At 38.2% G+C, this 18754-nt stretch overlaps 1 protein-coding gene across 2 annotated transcripts in view; it reads right to left on the bottom strand.

Annotated features, from left to right (window-relative positions):
* The window catches only part of FAF1 (Fas associated factor 1), a 534212-nt gene that overhangs the window by 267361 nt on the left and 248097 nt on the right, over nt 1-18754 (bottom strand). For both annotated transcript variants that reach the window (XM_002810838.5, XM_063712405.1), the window contains one exon: nt 4110-4215. In XM_002810838.5, the coding sequence (XP_002810884.1) occupies nt 4110-4215 (106 nt within the window). The remainder of the gene's footprint in view (nt 1-4109; nt 4216-18754) is intronic.

Here is an 18754-nt window from a genome sequence, read left to right as displayed (position 1 = left end):
ATTTAGCCAAGATTATTTTTAAGGATGGGTATAATCTATGTATTTAGTTCATTCAGTTCCTGAGACTAATTCAACTCTATTGGCTTCCCACTTAATCACTACTTTGTACAACGCCGTAATAGTACTGAAATGTTTTACTATTCCCTGCAAGATATATCTTTATAGGTTGCCAATTTCCCCCTTTCATGCCATTAAGAACTAAATCAACATTAATAAGAACAGTGAGAATTCTGGGGTAAAGTGAAACTTGGAAGAGGATTTAAATAATTCCAATAGCTATTCATCATGCTTCTTGCTGTAACAGATAAGTAATACTCCATGATTCTGCACTAAAAATACTTAGGTTTCTTATTGTTATTCTGGGTCATGTGTATATTCCTTAAATTTATATGACATCTACAAAGAAAACAATATTTTGCCTAACAGAAGCTTCTGCAGTAGTAAGGCCGATAACAAAGAATCAGTTTCCAAGAAAAGTTGGCCGGATTTCAGAGACTTCATATCCTTTTCCACACCTGGGTTTTGGATTTGCTGAAAGCAAATCAATCTTTTTTTCCCCTTAATTTAACCCACCCCAAGTGCATTTGTAACCACAGATCTTTAATAGTATTAGTGAGAATTACTAGAATCTGCACAATAAACTGTTGACAAATCTGAATTCTCAGCTTAAAAAAAATTCATTAAAATAAGGTAAGCCTGTTTAAATTTAAGGAAACTCACAATTTTAAAGTGTGACAAATAGTTAATTTAGGACCCAAAAAGGTTGAAAAGACAGACTATCACAGAGTTACTGTCACATTCTTTGATATTTTTTACAAGCTGTTTGGTCATAATGGAAAAGAGAAAAGGTTTTTCGTCTTTAAGACTACTTGCAACTCTCTCCATTCTGACCTTTTTATACTGTCACTGCTTTCTCCTCAACTAGGAGGATAATGTAAGTGGAAGGATTTGTACAGAGTTTTTAAAAAACAAAATCAAAATGAAAACCCTCAATAACTAACTGGCTTAAATTAAAATTTAGAGCACCTAAAGGACACAAGTCACGCATTGTGAGGCAGCAGACCACAAAGCCAGAATGAACAAACACTTGTACAACTCTTGGTTTATCACCATTAACTTGCAATGACCATATGGTCATTGAATAGTTTATTTGAAATTCAAACTGCATTTTAGTTCTATTTTCTAACTCAGTATTTTTAAAAAATGTACTTTGTTCTAATTAAAAGTTGAAATCATAGTGCCTTTTTCAATCCTATTTCATTTAATAGAAATTTCCCTCTGGGTGAAAAATAGTGCAAAGTTTTCTTTTAAAAATGCAAGGCTTTCAAAAATTTAAAAAAATATATATATATAATACACTAAAAAATGACCAGGAACTTTTGTGTTTTGAACATTTTTTCCTTTCCCTCAATTATATTAGTCAGGATTTATTCTTGGACCTATTAATACTGAAAAGAAATTCCTGAAACTGGTGAGACAGATTAATTTACAATTTAGCACATATGGTATCATTAAGCTTTCACATTAATAAAAGACAAATACTAGCATTATAAAATAAAACAAAATAGTTTCACAATTATATTTTTATCTTGATGCAATCAAACTAACTTTCCAATCATGCAACAAGAAAAAATGTACATACTTAAGTGTCATTGTGGATTGAATAGCTGTAGATAAGGGCACCTTGTCCTTCACCTGAAACTACCCCCTCCATCACAGGTGTTCCACAAGTTGAAGCAGAAAAGTCACAGAACTAGGCCCAGAGAGGTCCCACATCCTTTATCTAAGTTGTACAGAATAAAACAGCCTATGTGTACCTGTCTACTCACAGAGAAGCAAGTGACACAAGTAGCAACTGCATTTATTTGTTCCTGGAAAACTAGCATTTAAAAATATTATTTTAAATTAACTTAAAGAGAAAAAAAGGAAAAAGGAGACGAAATCAAATTCTTGACAAGAAATACATAAGAATATCTGTCTTTGCAAAAATATTTCTGAAACATTTTTAAAATGACATTTAGAAAATGGTATAAAAAAGATTTACTGTTTTTAAGTCCTTGAAGCTTAAGATATATTTGATAACCCAAATAGCAGGCCACAGAGAACAGTTTCAGTCAACTGTGGCACACAATGGCACATTTACAGAATTTTAAATATTTCTTTTAATAATTGATGTAGTCATTTTGAATCATTCTGCACAGGATATCAGGTGTGAGCAGATTGCATTAACGCTGCTTAAACATTTCAACTTGTCAGTATGGCCAACTCGATTTCGGAAATATTTGCAGTATTTTCCCATCGAAACAGTAATAAAGGCAAAATAAATATATGCCACTACTTTATAATCACCAAACATTAATGAATATTTTATGTCTTTTTAAATCTCCCTGTTTAATTTAAAAGGGTGAAATTAAGTCTCCTCCCTGCAATATGCCAATTATCTGTAAATCAAACAATAACTTGGCCATTATGCTCCTTTTTGTTAATATAAGAGAAGCTAATTTGAAAACACTGAATGGCATTTTTAGGCTATCTGCTGAATAGTCCTTTCTGCCCTCTTGTGGGAGAAAGCTGAAACACACTCAAATAACAGAAACTAGGGGTGGGGGTTTGAGAGGGTGGCAGCAAAATTATGGCTAGAAAATTCAACCCCAAAGGAAAAAAAGGCAAACTATATTTATTCATCATGCATTATACTATTCTTCAATTTTCAAGTCAGCAATAAAATGAATTTACCTCTTATCTTTGTTATGTTGATTAAACTGAAGTTATTTTAAATCTAAATTTCCTTGTTTCATTATATTCACATACACAATTTAGATTTTACTATCCTGTAAAATTTCAGATGCTATAATAACTCGGAGATGGAGCCACAGCAAAAGATTATTTCTACCAGAAAAACACAAATGATTCTTCAAGGAATTAAGTTTTTTAATTTAGAGAATAAAATACTCATTATGGAGGTTGAAAATGAAATTACCATTTACACATATTTAAAATCCTGAAAAAAAATTAAATAATGAAAACCTACAATTCAGTTTAGGAATCAGATCAGAAAAAAATTTTAAAGAGTTTAGTTTCTAGAGTCAACAAACTATTCAAGTAATCAATGAAGAAAATAAACTTAAAGCAATGAGTTATTCATGTCAAATTCAGAAGCTGAAATTCATTAACACAATATAAAAAAGGAAACCATTAATAGTCTACAGAAACAGTTCATATATTTCTGAAAGAAAACACTATGGTGAAAACTGGTTCTTTCAAAATGACATTAAGTGATTATTTTAAAGTCTAAGAAAAAAATTATAAAATAATCCAAGATTAAGCATGATTCTCTTTAGAAAAATTAGTAGACAAATGACTGTTGCTTTCATAACTTATAAGGTGTAATGCAACATAGTCATCATTTCAATGTTTCTAAACACAAGTCCTGTCATAGCCTTAAATGTTCCCCCCATCCTCCATGGAGATAGAATTACCAGCTTTTAGGTGGGTGGGGCCCAAGGCATACCAAGAAGGTACCTCTTCTCTCTTGTGGGAGTTCTCTTTTGAAACAGTGGCCCTGGTTGGTCGTGTTGAAGAAAATACTGACACTATAAATAGACTCTTCTCATATTCTAAGCTAAAAGATAGTCTCCAACAGCATCTTAGGCATACTGCCCAAGGGCAGGATGGAGCTGCATAAGAAAAGTCCCCTCAAATTCCTTTTAGAAATAGGCAGAGTACACAATATAAATAATTATTTGAGAGCAACCTTTCAAATAAAATATAAGCATCCTCCAAAATGAATGTTGTCAACAATTTCCAAAGTAGTATTTTGAACAATGACTATAAAACCATGAAATATATTACATAATAATCAGTTATTTTTAAGCAGCGTTTCAAGTTGACTAGTTCAAAAATTATCAAGAGTTCCCATTTACATCTTTCTAGGTCAAGTCATTTAGTATATCTACAGTAATCATTGATGCTCCAGTTAATTAAAATTTAAGAACCCAATAATGAAACATAAAGAGAATTTCCAACCAGAACAGATAAGCCCTCTTTAACAGGGTCAACATTAGCTATAATGAGCTACCTTTATTTCTTAGCTGTGAGACATAACTCACCTCTTGAATAGTACTGCTTCCTGAGAAGTTCAGGTTGTACTCCCGCTGGACTTCTCGGTGGGTGATGATCAGCATGAAGTTTTGATTTAATGACTCCTGCAGGGCACTGAAAGGGTTGAAAGAAAAACAAGGAACTTAGAGATGAACAAGTTCTAGCTTGCTCTACAGCTAGCTGCAAAAACCCCAGGAGTACCCTAACCTCCACACAGGCATGTCCGGGCCCAATGTTATCATATTTTCAGCTCCTAAAGGCAAGAGAACACACTGAGAACAACCAAGGGGAGCTAACCTGTTAACTCTTTCTCTACCAAGGTGTTTTTAAATTTCAAGTCTAAATGCTTTGTATATTTAAGAAGTTTCTACAAGTCATATGCTAATTCATAATATCTGCATATGTATCTCCTCCAACAAAACTGTCAATTATATCAACTCCAAATATGCTACTAAAATGTATATTCAAAGACTCTGGTTCAATTCCAAGTGAAATAGCTGTTCTAGAATAACAGAAGTATGAAACTATTATTTATATTCATGAATGTGGTATAATAGAATCTGATTTCAGTCAAAATTCAGAAGATACTGAAATCTACAGAACTTTAATTGCTATGTAAAAATTCATTCAAAATAATTGTGCTTTCACTTAGGACTCAGTAATACACAGAATTTAGAAACTGGAGAAATCATAGCAACATTTTGTAAAGCCTATAACAAAGTTCCAAAATTTAGAAATTTATCAGAACCATGAAGAGTATATGAAATTAGTGACAAAAATTAAGAAACATTAAGTCATGGTTCTATTTTTATCTCCTCCTGGAACTGTCAATTATATCAAATTCCAAATATGCTACTAAAATGTATACTCAAAGACTCTGGTTCAAATACAAGTGAAATAGCTGTTACGGAATAACAGAAGTATTAAACTAATATTAAATTAGTATTAAACTAATATTAGAAATATTATTTTCATCAGCATTGAAAATAAAGACCTATCATCAGTATGCCTGAATAATTTCTACTGCCTGTCTCAAGTGTAATTTTGCCATGCCTATGGTACCAGGAAAATATTTTGGGTGTGCTCCATGGTTTTAGCCTTCAACTTTCCTCCTTTGCCCATCTGTAACTATGTGACAAATACACACACAACATAAAGATTAGAATTAGACAAATAGGACGGGCACGGTGGCTCACGCCTGTAATCCCAGCACTTTGGGAGGCTGAGGCCAGTGGATCACGAGGTCAGGAGATCAAGACCACCCCGGCTAAAACAGTGAAACCCCGTCTCTACTAAAAATGCAAAACATTAGCCAGGTGTGGTAGCGGGCACCTGTAGTCCCAGCTACTTGGGAGGCTGAGGCAGAGGAATGGCATGAACCCGGGAGGTGGAGGTTGCAGTGAGCTGAGATTGTGCCGCTGCACTCCAGCGTGGGCAACACAGTGAGACTCTGTGTCAAAAAAAAAAAAAAAAAAAAAAAAGAATTAGGCAGATAATCTGTCTGCCCTATTGTCTTCCATAGCGTTCACAGGTTAATTATAGACTATACTTAGCAAGCACCAATATATGTATCACGAAATATTGCTAATCAAAATAAAAGGAAATCACACCCAACTAAAATAGAATTTCTTGAAGCAAGGACCTTTGTCATTACATCCTTAGAAATTAAGCATAATGGGCTGGGTGCACTGGTGCACGCCTGCAATCCCAGCACTTTGGGAGGCCAAGGCGGGCTGATTGCCTGGACTCAGGAGTTCGAGACCACCCCGGGTAACATGGTGAAACCTTGTCTCTACTAAAATACAAAAAAAATTAGCTGGGTGTCATGCTGGGCTCCTGTGGTCCCAGCTACTTGGGAGGCTGAAGCAGGAGAATCACTTGAACCCAGAAGGTGGAGGTTACAGTGAGCTGAGATGGCACCACTGCACTCCAGCCTGGGCGACAGAGGGAGACGCTGTCTCAAAAAAAAGAAAGAAAGAAAAAAGAAAAAAAGGAAAAGAAAGAAAAGAAATTAAGCATAATGTGTGGCACACTACAGATATTTATTGAATAATGAATGAATTGTGAATTTCTAGAAGGCAAGAGTCTTATTCATCTTTGTATCTCACACAGAAATGTTGCCTTCTGGAAAACTACCATGGGAGTTAAGACTTTGATTTTATTCATTTATTTATCAACATGAACTTGATGACTTGCATTGTTCCAGGTGCTAAGGAGCTGCATGCGCCACCACACCCAGCTAATTTTTGTATTTTTAGTAGAGATGAGGTTTCACTATGTTGGTCAGACTGGTCTTGAACTCCTGACCTCGTGATCCGCCCACCTCAGCCTCACAAAGTGCTGGGATCACAGGTGTGAGCCACAGCGCCCGGCCCGCCCCTGGAACATTTTATAAAGGGAATTAGTAAGATATGACTTACATTTACATTCATACAAGATTATTCTGGCTGCTCTGGCCACAGTGAGCAAAGACTGGGGGTAGGGAGAGCAGACAGGAGGCTGTTTCAGGAAAGAAGTGATAGTAGCTTGGACTAAGGTGGTAGAGGCATAGATGAAAAGCTGTCAAGTTCAGAATACATTTTAGAGGTGGAAGTCTGACCACTTACTGATGGAGTGTGAGAGAAAAACACAACCCCAAGGTTTCTGGCCTAAGAAAATAGGAGAATGGAATCACATTTAACAAGAAAAAGTAGAGTAGTGGCAGGTGAGGTGGAGAAATTGAGAGTGAAGTTTTCGTTCAAAGTTTGAGATGACCATTGAGATGTTTTGAGATGTCTATTAGACAGTAAAAAAAAAAAATTGTCATGTAGAGTTGAATATAAGACTCAAAGGTCAAGTAAGAGAGCCCAGAGCAGGAGAGTCAGTAGCATATAGTCAGTTTTTAGGCTTCGTGGCCAAAACAAATCACCTAGAAAAATAAGTGACACAGACAAAAGAGAGGCCAAGATGGAACCCGAGGGCATTTCAGTCATTTGAAATCAAGCAGAGGAGAATGAGTCAGTTTAAAGGAGACTGATAAATCATCAGTGACAGAAGAGAAAAATCAAGAAAGTCTAGTATAAGGGAGCCAAAAGAAATAACTGTTTCAAATAGGAGGGTGGGATCAGTTACGCCAAATGCTACTGAGGCATTAAAGGTGGGAAGGGCAGAAAAATGACCACAATCAGGAAGCAGCAAAAAGCTCAATGTGACTGCAGTGAAGGCTGTGTGAGAGAAGTCTACTGGGAAATGAGGCTCAAACAATAGATGGGGTCAATGATCAATATATATATGTTGAATGAATTTAAGGACAGATGTGGCGAGTAATGGAAAGACTTCTTGAGGTTTGAAGGCCTTTCAAAGGTAGATCTATTGTACAACTATTCTCCAAAATGTGGCTTTTTCTCTAGAGCTTGTCTGACATCCCCTCATGTCAAAAACATGCTCACTACAATCTTTGTTCATATTGTTCTCATCCTCCTTTCCTTTGCTCCCTTCCAAATACTGCACAGCTTTCAGATCACCTTTCAGGCCTCTACTTGGGTTTACTAATGACCTTCTCTTCTCCTCTGAATTCCTATATTACATACTTTATTGTCTTGTACAGTTTGCTTTGTTTCATGTGTGGATACCCTGAATTCTAGACTATATGTTTTTATAATAACTGATTACTTATCAGTATATCCCTTGGAAAGTAGCACACTAGAAGGTGATTCAATTCAACTGTATAAAGATTCAAGAAATACTTCTGCATATTCTGAACTGCATACAAAGAACTACTGATTATCGTTTTTTTAGCCTGAGGTTTCATTTTACTCACAAAATTATACTTCTGAAAGGTTAATTGCCCCTGGTCATCAAGCTACAAAGAGGTGGAACTAATTGTCCCTGGTCATCAAGCTACAAAGAGGTAGAACCCAGCCCCTAACCTATATTTGATTCTATGTTCTTCAAACCTGAGCATCCTATCTCCCAAAAGGCTAGGCTGCTTGGGTGATACAAGGTAAACAAGACTCCTGCCTGCTAGAAGTTTACCGCTCATTCATTCACTCTATAATTATTTGATTCCTATTATCTGTAATAATACAGGAATAAAAGATAGAAATCACTGACCTCAGAGAGGTTCGAAAAGATGTTAAGATTGTGGAGAAGGGAGAATACTTTAAAGTACTACAAAGAAAAATGGACAATAATTTGATAAGTAGATACGGAGGATGATTTCAGACATAGAACAGTTCAGAAATGAAGATGGGGGAATATTAAGAAACGTGTTAGAAAGCAATGAGGAAGAAGTGTAAGGTGATGTGAAGAAAGGTTTGTGACAGAGAAAACCTTAACAATGTTAAAGACCTCCATTATGGAGGGCTTCAAATGCTAGGCTAAGGAGCTGAGAGTTCCCGAAGTCTTGATTATTATATAGATCTTCCTTTACCTTTACATATGAATCTATGCATATGTTTAATATTTTTAGTGCTTGCCTTTATGCAATTCCTTAGATATATTTCTTGATCTTGACTGGCAGACTTGTGTAATAACTTTGCAAACAGGTTTGCCAGGACCAGTTTGACTGCCAGACTACTTTAGAACACCAATTTTGTCTAGTTCTACAATTCCTGGATAGCTGTGGAAGAGGGTAAGTTGACAAGCATAATATTTATGGCTTTAAACTGCTTTGGAGTCATAAAGCCAGATCTGAATCCCTGTTTCACTACTTGCTAGTTCTTTGACCTCGACACGTCATTCATTTTTTCCCCATTCATTCTTTCAACCATATTTATTGAGTGTCTAACACGTAAAAGACCCTATTTTAGGCAATTAACTACTCCGCAAATTCTTAGAAGAGGAAGATAATCCTTCACTCATAGAACTATGAATATTACATTTAAAACCCCTTTTCTTTTTTTTTTTTTTTTCGAGACAGAGTCTCGCTCTGTCACCCAGGCTGGAGTGCAGTGGCGCGACCTCGGCTCACTGAAACCTCTGCCTCCCGGGTTCAAGGGATTCTCCTGCCCCAGCCTCCTGAGTAGCTGGGACTACAGGTGTGTGCCACCACGCCCGGCTACTTTTTTGTATTTTTAGTAGAGACGGGGTTTCACCATGTTAGCCAGGATGGTCTCGATTTCCTGACCTTGTGATCCACCCATCTCAGCCTCCCAAAGTGCTGGGATTATAGGCATGAGCCACCAAGCCCAGCCAAGCGGCATTTTTTTTTTTTTGAGATGGAGTCTTGCACTGTCACCCAGGCTGGAGTGCAGTGGTGCAATCTCGGCTCACTGCAACCTCCATCTCCCAGGTTCAAGCAGTTATCCTGTGTGAGCCTCCTGAGTAGCTGAGATTACAGGCACGCACCACTACATCCAGTTAATTTTGGTATTTTTAGTAGAGACGGGGTTTCACCATGGTGGTCAGGCTGGTCTCGAACTTCTGACCTCGTGATCTGCCTGCCTCAGCCTCCCAAAGGGCTGGGATTACAGGCGTGAGCCACCACACCCGGCCAAGTGGGAATTTTTATTGCACATAAGTTATAAGGTGAGCTATTACAACTTACTGAAAACAGAACACTTTTGAAGGGTACTCATACTTTAAAATCTTACAGTAATACTGAAACATCAGCAAAAGGATCTACAGTGCTTTTGTAGCAATTACTTTTCATGTTTTAGTTCTATCCCCTTGCAGGAGTTCATACAGAATACAACCTTGTTTTGATCACCAAACATAACTGTATATTGTGCCTAATGTTATCCAGACTGACTTTTTTTTTTTTTTTTTTTTTTTTTTGAGATGGAGTCCCACTCTGTCGCCCAGGCTGGAGTGCAATGGCATGATCTTGGCTCACTGCAACCTCCACCTCCCAGGTTCAAGCGATTCTCCTGCCTCAGCCTCCCGAGTAGCTGCTACATGCGCATACCACCATGCCCGGCTAATTTTTGTATTTTTAGTAGAGACAAGGTTTCACTATATTGGTCAGGCTGGTCTTGAACTCCTGACCTCGTGATCTGCCCCCCTCAGCCTCCCAAAGTTCTGGGATTATAGGCATAAGCCACCACACCCGGCCTGTTCTTTTTTACAGAGGTCTTGTTTGGGGCTGATTCTACCACATTCATGCTCCTTATGAGTAGAGTTTGTTTGGAGAAGTCAAATAAGGGTATTATCTTTAAACTTAGACCCTAGCCTGCTCCATTCACTTAGCCATTAATAATAATGACTAACACTTAACAAGTGCTGCCACATACCAGGCATTAAGAGAGTCATATCATTATGAAATTATCATAATTTCTATTTTACACATGAGGAAACTGATGTTAAGTTACTTGCTTAATTACTGTCATACAAAAAAGGTAGCAATGACCTAGGTCTAACTTCAGAGATAACACTCTTATGATTGGACCTCCAGATACCAACGAAGTGAACACAGTAAGATCACATTTCTGCCTTTATTGAGTCTACTGAGGGATGGGCAAAGAAGCAAACTTGCAATTCACATATAGTACCCCTGTGCTTCTGTAATACTGATTTTCCTAAGGTGCTATGGAAACACAGAATAAAACTAAATTAGACCAGTGATGCTTTCCACAGAAACTGGCATGTGAACTGCTTAAGTTTTGTTTTGTGATGACTCTGAGGAGAGGGGTTAGTGGGGAAGGCTGTAAGAAATATGCCATGTTTGCTGGGCTTGGTAGTTCACGCCTGTAATCCTGGCACTTTGGGAGGCAGAGGTGGGTGGATCCCTTGAGGCCAGGAATTTGAGACCAGCCTGGCCAACATGGTGAAACGCCTGTCTCTACTAAAACTACAAAAATGAGCCAGGCGTGGTGGCACACACCTCTAATCCCAGCTACTCGGGAGGCTGAGGTATGAGAATTGCTTGAATCTGGGAGGCAGAGGTTGCAGTGAGCCGAAATCGCGCCACTGCACTCCAGCCTGGGCAACAGAGAGACTCTGTTGTAAAAGAAAAAAAAAATGCCATGGTAATCGGTGTAATTTGCAAAGACATTTTTGCTAAAATGTTATCTAGGCAAACTGACCCTAGCTTCTAAAGCTAACTATGAGTTGATACCTCAGCTGCAGCATCCAGGAGCAATTTTCTCTCACACAGTACCCCCTAATTTAGGTTGGTTATGATAGTTAGCCATGGTTAAGCCACTTTGGAGCAGTCTTTTACCTTCAAGTTGGGGGGGCGCTGTGGCTCACGCCTGTAATCTGAACACTTTGGGAGGCCAATGGGTGTGAGTCGCTTGAACCCAGGAGTTCTAGACTAGCCTGGGCAACAAGGTAAAACCCAGACTCTACAAAAAATACAAAAATTAGCCCAGCATGGTGGCACGCACCTGTAGTCCCAGCTACAGGAGGCTGAGGTGGGAGGACCTCTTGAGGATGGAAAGGGGAGGTTGTAGTGAGCACAGATCACACCACTACACTCCAGCCTGAGTGACAAAGCCAGACCCTTTCTCAAAAAAAAAAAAAAAAAAGTTCATGCTGCTTCAACTTTTGATCTTCAGGGTCAAAAGGATGAGTGTTAACCAAAGAAATAATGAAACAGTAAGAAATAATGAAACAGTTAAAAAAAAAAGGCATGTTTTCTTTTTCTTTTGTTTTGAGACACAGTCTCTCATTCTGTCGCCCAGGCTGGAATGCAGTGGCGCAATCTCGGCTCACTGCAACCTCGGCCTCCCAGGTTCAAGTGATTCTCCTGCCTCAGCCTCCCTAGTAGCTGGGACCACAGGCATGTGCCACCACACCTGGCTAATTTTTGTATTTTTAGTAGAGACGGGGTTTCACTATGTTGGCCAGGCTGGTCTCGAACTCCAGATCTCAGGTGATCTGCCCGCCTTCGCCTCCCACAGTGCTGGGATTATAGGCATGAGCCTTCGCGTCCGGCCAAAAAACTACGTTTTCTTTTCAATTAGAGAGAGAAGAAAAGATATAAGCAAACGTAGAACCTTAAAAAAAAATCAAAGACAAGGTTTTGCTATGTTGACCACGCTAGTCTTCTCCTGGATTCAAGTGATCCTCCTGCTGCAGCCTCCTGAGTAGTTGAGATTACAACCGTAAGCCACTGCGCCCGGCAAATGTAAAAACTTTTTTTTTGTTGTTGTTGAGATGGAGTCTTGCTCTGTCGCTCAGGCAAGAATGCAGCGGCATGATCTCGGCTCACTGTAACCTCTGCCTTCTGGGTTCAAGCAATTCTCCTGCCTCAGTCTCCCATGTAGCTGGGTTTACAGGCACCCACCACTGTGCCCAGCTAATTTTTTTGTATTTTTAGTAGAGAGGGGTTTCACCATCTCGGCCAGGCTGGTCTGGAACTCCTGACCTCATGATCCACCCGCCTCTGCCTCCCAAAGTGCTGGGATTACAGGCATGAGCCACCACACCTGGCCTGATATAGGAACTTTTTAAAAGCAGTTTGAATTTTAACTCAAATGGTTTTGACAGACCATATATTCATTCTCTCCTCACTGGTTTAAATATTTTTTTCTCCATTATGATTTTTTTTTTCAATTGAAATATTTGCATTATCTTTGTGTGGGTGTCGTGGCTCACACCTGTAATCCTAGCACTTTGGGAGGCTGAGGCGGGTGGATTACTTGAGGTCAGAAGTTCAAAACCAGCCTGGCCAACATAGTGAAACCTCGTCTCTATCAAAAATTAAAAAAAAAAAAAATTAGCTAGGTGTCGTGGCGGCCGCCTGTAATCCCAGCTACGCAGGAGGCTGAGGCAGGAGAATCTCTTGAACCTGGAAGGCAGAGATTGCAGTAAGCCAAGATTGTGCCACTGCACTCCAGCCTGGGCAGCAAGGTAAGACTTTGTCTCAAAAACAAACAAACAAAAAACCAAAACAAAAAAACAAAAAAAACCTCCACATCTTCATGAACCCTCAGACGCAGAGCTGGGTATCAGTTTTTTAGCCAGCTTTTGTGGGAACTGCCTTTGACTGACCTATTAAAGAAGGAAAGGGGGTATGGAGTCCCAGCCACTCAAAAGACTAGATATTCCCCAAGAATGGCTTGGATTAACAGCTATGGACCCTTGGAAGATGAATCAAATCCTTCTCCTCACTGGTTTTTCTTTGCAAATTCATTTGCTTTTATTTTTCTAATAACTCTAAGCTCTGTCTATTTTCCATGTTCTCAGAGCCCCTGGGCAGACAGACACAGCTTGATTTCAGAGCAGACGTAGGCCAAGAAACCATAGCATTGAGTGTCCTGAGTCCAGACAAATGATATTTATATACACATCCAAATTTGAAGAGAAAATGTATTTCTTTAGGTTTCAAACACTGTAACATATAAAGCAAAAAAAAAAAAAAACCTGTTGCAAAGTTCTAAAAATATATATCTATATATTTGCATTATCAACAAGGACACAAACAGAAAAAGACTTTGTGTTTCTACAAACAGAAAAAGACTATTAAAACTAACAGTTCTTCATCTACCCTCAGATACAGACTGAAGTTAATGTTCAAAATATAATCAGAATCACAGACTTTGTCCCTGGGGCTCCAGTGTTATTTGCAACAAAATAAAATGAAAGTTAACATTATTAAGCACCGAGTATGCAAAATGCTAGACATTTTCACATATATCACCTTACAATTTTTCTATACTGTTTCTTAATTTTAAAATTGAAGGTGGCGGGGTGGGAGCCAGGCACAGTGCTGTGTGTCTGTAATCTCAGCTACTTAGGAGGCAGAGATAGGAGAATTGCTTGAGCTCAGGAGTTTAAGACCAGCCTGGGCAACACAGAAAGGCCCTGTCTCAAAATAAACAAACAGATAAATAAATAAATAAATCTGGCATGTAACAGAAGATACTATAAAAATATAGATAGATAACCACTTTAAAATTCTCATTACTAAGCATTAATACCTATGCCATTAACAGTTCTAGAAATCTTTTTAGTAAAACTTCTTTTCTCTACTCTCTTCTTTGTCCACAAGTCTTAGGCTTCCAATGTTCTTTCATTAGCAGAATGTCCATCTAGCTATGCCTGGGGAGATCCCATTCCAATTTAACTATGAATATTTATCAGGAACAGAGAGGTTACCTGTAAAATACCAGCCTTCTAATGAGTACCAATGTAATTTTAAGTCACCGGCTTAGTTTATACATTTTAGATACCCCTCCACATTTTTTAAAAAGAGGAAAATTAGGTATAGCAAATTTTAAAACATAGGCCCTAATAAATTTGAAGCTCTAGCACAGGTATTTTTATATATATGAACATACAAAGCCATATATTATTAGCTTACATATGTCAAGTATTGATAAAATCATCAACAACACGAAGAAAATAAATGTAACACTCTTTATTGTCTTGACTGAGTTTATATCTCATTCAGAGAGTACTTCTGCAACCCACTTATAAGAAAGCACAGGGTTATTTTAATACACATAATAATTTTTCAAGGTGAACTTAAGGTTGCATTATGTTAGTAAAACAATCCACTTTATTAATTCCTGATGAAGAAGAGGAATGACTTCCCTCCTGCCAACTAGCAGCAGGCCCATTTCACACGGTACAACAGTAGTAGGCAAACTGTATTGAACCAATAATAATCACAGTAATTTAAGGATTTCCTCTCTAGGAATTCCTTGAATCCAGAACTCCCTCTTAAAGTCTTCAGCAGACCTATTAATATATTAATAGTATTAGGGGAAGCAATCACTATTATAAAGTATACATCAAAATTAAACAACTAGACTAGGAAAGATAAATTCATACTGAGAGGTGAAGCCAGCTGGACTTCCTGGGTCAAGTGCAGACTTGGAGAACTTTTCTGTCTAGCTAGAGGATTGTAAAATGTACCAATCAGCACTCTGTGTCTAGCTAGACAATTGTAAATACACCAATCAGCTCTCTGTAAAACCACACCAATCAGAACTCTGTGTCTAGCTAAAGGATTGTAAATGCACCAATCAACACTCTGTAAAAACGCACCAATCAGTGCTCCGTGTCTAGCTAAAGGATTGTAAATGCACCAATCAGCACTCTGTAAAAATGCACCAATCAGCGCTCTGGGTCTAGCTAAAGGATTGTAAATGCACCAATCAGCACTCTGTAAAAACACACCAATCAGTGCTGTGTGTGTAGCTAAAGGATTGTAAATGCACCAATCGGCACTCCGTAAAATGGACCAATCAGCAGGACGTGGGTGGGGACAAATAAGGGACTAAAAGCTGGCCACCCCAGCCAGCAGTGGCAACCCACTCGGGTCCCCTTCCACACTGTGGAAGCTTTGTTCTTTTGCTCTTCACAATAAATCTTGTTGCTGCTCACTCTTTGGGTTCGCACCACCTTTAAGAGCTGTAACACACGCTGCAAAGGTCCATGGCTTCATTCTTGAAGTCAGCGAGACCACAAACCCACCAGAAGGAAGAAACTCTGGACACATCTGAAGGAACAAACTCTGGACACACCATCTTTAAGAGCCGTAACACTCACCGTGAAGGTCTGCGGCTTCATTCTTGAAGTCAGCGAGACCAAGAACCCACTGGAAGGAACCAATTCCGGACACAATACCTGGACTTCAGGGCTGCTATGAACTGAATGTTTGTATACTTTCCAAAATTCATACATTGAAGCCCTAACCCCCAATGTGATGATATTTGGATATGGGGTCTTTGGGAGGTAATCAGGTTTAGGTGACGTCATGAGAGTGGGGCCCTGATGATGCAATTAGTGTTCTTATAAGAAGAGAAAGACAGATAAGAGCTTTCTCTCTCTTTCTGCCTTGGAAGGACACAATGAGAAGGTGACAAAGCCAGGATGAGGGACTGATTTTGTCAGCACCATGGTCTTGGACTTTTGACATTCACAAATAAAGGGCTATTGTTTAAGCTACCCAATAAATGGTATTTTGTTATGGCAGCCCAAGGGGACTAATATAAAGGCTTTTAGGGCCTCTGTATTCATAGTACTCAAGTAAACAGCTGCCATGAGTTCAGCACAGGCTTCTAATGTACAAATCCAAATTGAAATCTCACTCACTAAAATCCCTTTCCACAGGGTATCACAGAAAGCAATATACTTTTGTCAAAACTCGTATAACTCAGAGACACTTAAGACCTGGCTGGGAGTGGTGGCTCATGCCTGTAATCCCAGCACTTTGTGAGGCTGAGATGGGAGGATGAATTGAGACCAGGAGTTCAAAACCAGCCTGCGCAACATAGCAAGACCTCATCTCTGTAAAACAATTTTTAAAACAATTGTATGTTTATCATTTATGAATTATAACTCCATAAAAACATTAACCATAAAAAAAGCCTGAATAATCGAATAGTGACCATTTTTGCAGTTACATGGGCCCTATATTTTTAACTTCAAAAATACAATCCTTTATTTATTTATTTATTTATTTATTTTTTGAGATGGAGTCTCACTCTGTCACCCAGGCTGGAGTGCAATGGTGTGGTCTCGGCTCACTGCAACCTCCACCTCCCGAGTTCAAGCGATTCTCCGGCCTCAGCCTCCCGAGTAGCTGGGATTACAGTCACCCGAGTAGCTGGGATTACCACGCTCAGCTAATTTTTGTATTTTTAGTAGAGACAAGAGTTTCCCCATGTTGACCAGGCTGGACTCAAACTCCTGACCTCGTGATCCACCTGCCTCAGCCTCCCAAAGTGTTGGGATTACAGGCATAAGGCACTGTGCCCAGCCACAATCCACTTTTAATCAGTGTAAATGGGAACCATGGACTTGCTGCATCAAGTATAGCAAATAACATTATATGTCCACTGACACATACGAGCTGTCAGCAGTGAAATTATACTTCTCAAATCAGTGCTGTGTGTGCAGTTAAGACGAATAAAGTACTAACATCAATACAGTGACTGAAATCTCATTTCATTCCTGTTATGTGCATATGTTACTTCTTTTCTTGCACACGTATATTTTAAACAAAAATAACAGTTTAAAATTGGCTTGTAAGGTTCACCTTCACTAGATTTTATTTTTTAAATATGGCCTGATAGTGAAGCAAGAACAAAGACTTTATTTGAGATTACTGTGATTTTTTAATTATAAAAATATGATAATTTTAAAATGTGGTATTGAATTTTTCATTAATACTTTATCATTTATATCTTTCCAAACGCCCTAACATTTTTTCTCTCTTTTGTCTCTTTAGGAATACTTTGTGAACTACAATATTATTTTTATCTCTTTAGCTACATCAAGATTTTAAATTAAAAAGCGTGACACATGGCAATTTAAATTTCCATTCTAAACTTACAGAGTCATATGAGCTCTTGTCAACAAAAGACCAAATTTACCATAATTATGGATTATTTACACTAAAACAAAATAAGAAATCAATATGTAAATGTAATGTTTGTTGTAGCTAATGCAGCTAGCAATGACAGATTAGGTTCAAATAGCAATCAGTTTGAAAATCTGGCACATATGTAAATGAGCTAGGCCCTTGATGTTTACATTAGATTGTATTTCATTCAGGATTTTTAAATTATCTCAGGAACAGCATAAAAATAAAATGTTAATCTTTCCACTATAAATATGATTTGAGCTCTCATCACAACTGAAACTAGGTTTTGCTCCTGTCCAGCTAAACTAACATATACTAATAATTCTGAGCTGCAGATTACATCATTCTTAATTAACACTCTGCTACAGTTGTTAACATCCTCCAAGACACCATGTTATCATCACCACAAGTTCTGTAACAATCTTAAAACCATGTTTAACGAAGGTTGGCCTCTTACTCTACAGCTACTTTTAATTGCTTTCTTTGCTGGCAATTAAACATGTCTAGATAAATAAACATTTGGTTTCACATAATTTCTAATAACATTTTTCAGGATGATTTCAAAGTTCAGGTGGCCTTATGTCTATAATTACTGTTTAATCAATATAGTGATATACTGTATACAGCAAAATGTATTAACCAAAGTATGTAAAATTAATCAAAATGTGGTAATTAGTGATGATAGTGATATATTGTGATGCATCAAGTAGTACATGGCAAAACTGTCAAAACACAATTCTAACCATCTAGACAAAATATGAAAAAAGCAAAGAAATATTTATAGATATATCAATTTTTGTTTCCTAGAGTAGTGACCAAGTTTCTGACTATCCATTAAATCAACCATAGAGAATACCCACAGTTCTTTTTCAAAGTGTGATGCTAACAAGCTAATCTCAGTAGTCACTGAACTATCAATAGGCAGTAAACTGTGTAAATGGGTTTGGTACCTCACTCCAATTAGATGTGTTGTGATTTCCGTTAGTGCTTTAATTGAGGACAAGTTTCTTCTTTCATCCAGAGTGCATAACTTTTGGGAAATGTCCTCTTCTTAACATTAAACACCCTTTTTTTTTGTTGTTGTTGTTGAGAAGGAGTCTTGTTCTGCCACCCAGGCTGGAGTGCAGAGTGGTGCAATCTTGGTTCACGGCAATCTCCACCTCCTGAGTTGATGCAATTGTCTTACCTCAGCCTCCCGAGTAGTTGGGATTACAGGCATGCACCACCATACCCGGCTAATTTTTGTATTTTTAGTAGAGACGGGGGTTTGCCATGTTGGCCAGGCTAGTCTCAAACTCCTGACAGGTGATCCGTGTGCCTCTGCCTCCCAAAAAATGAGCCACTTTTAAGTGGCCCCTTATTAAAAAACATTTACCAGCCCAGTACTTTCAAATTTCACTTTTACAAAATCTA

This window comes from Pongo abelii, chromosome 1 (assembly GCF_028885655.2).
Source record: "Pongo abelii isolate AG06213 chromosome 1, NHGRI_mPonAbe1-v2.0_pri, whole genome shotgun sequence".
Taxonomy (NCBI): Eukaryota; Metazoa; Chordata; class Mammalia; order Primates; family Hominidae; genus Pongo; species Pongo abelii.
Note: the sequence above shows the minus strand (reverse complement) of the source record. Positions and strands in the feature narration are given on the sequence as shown.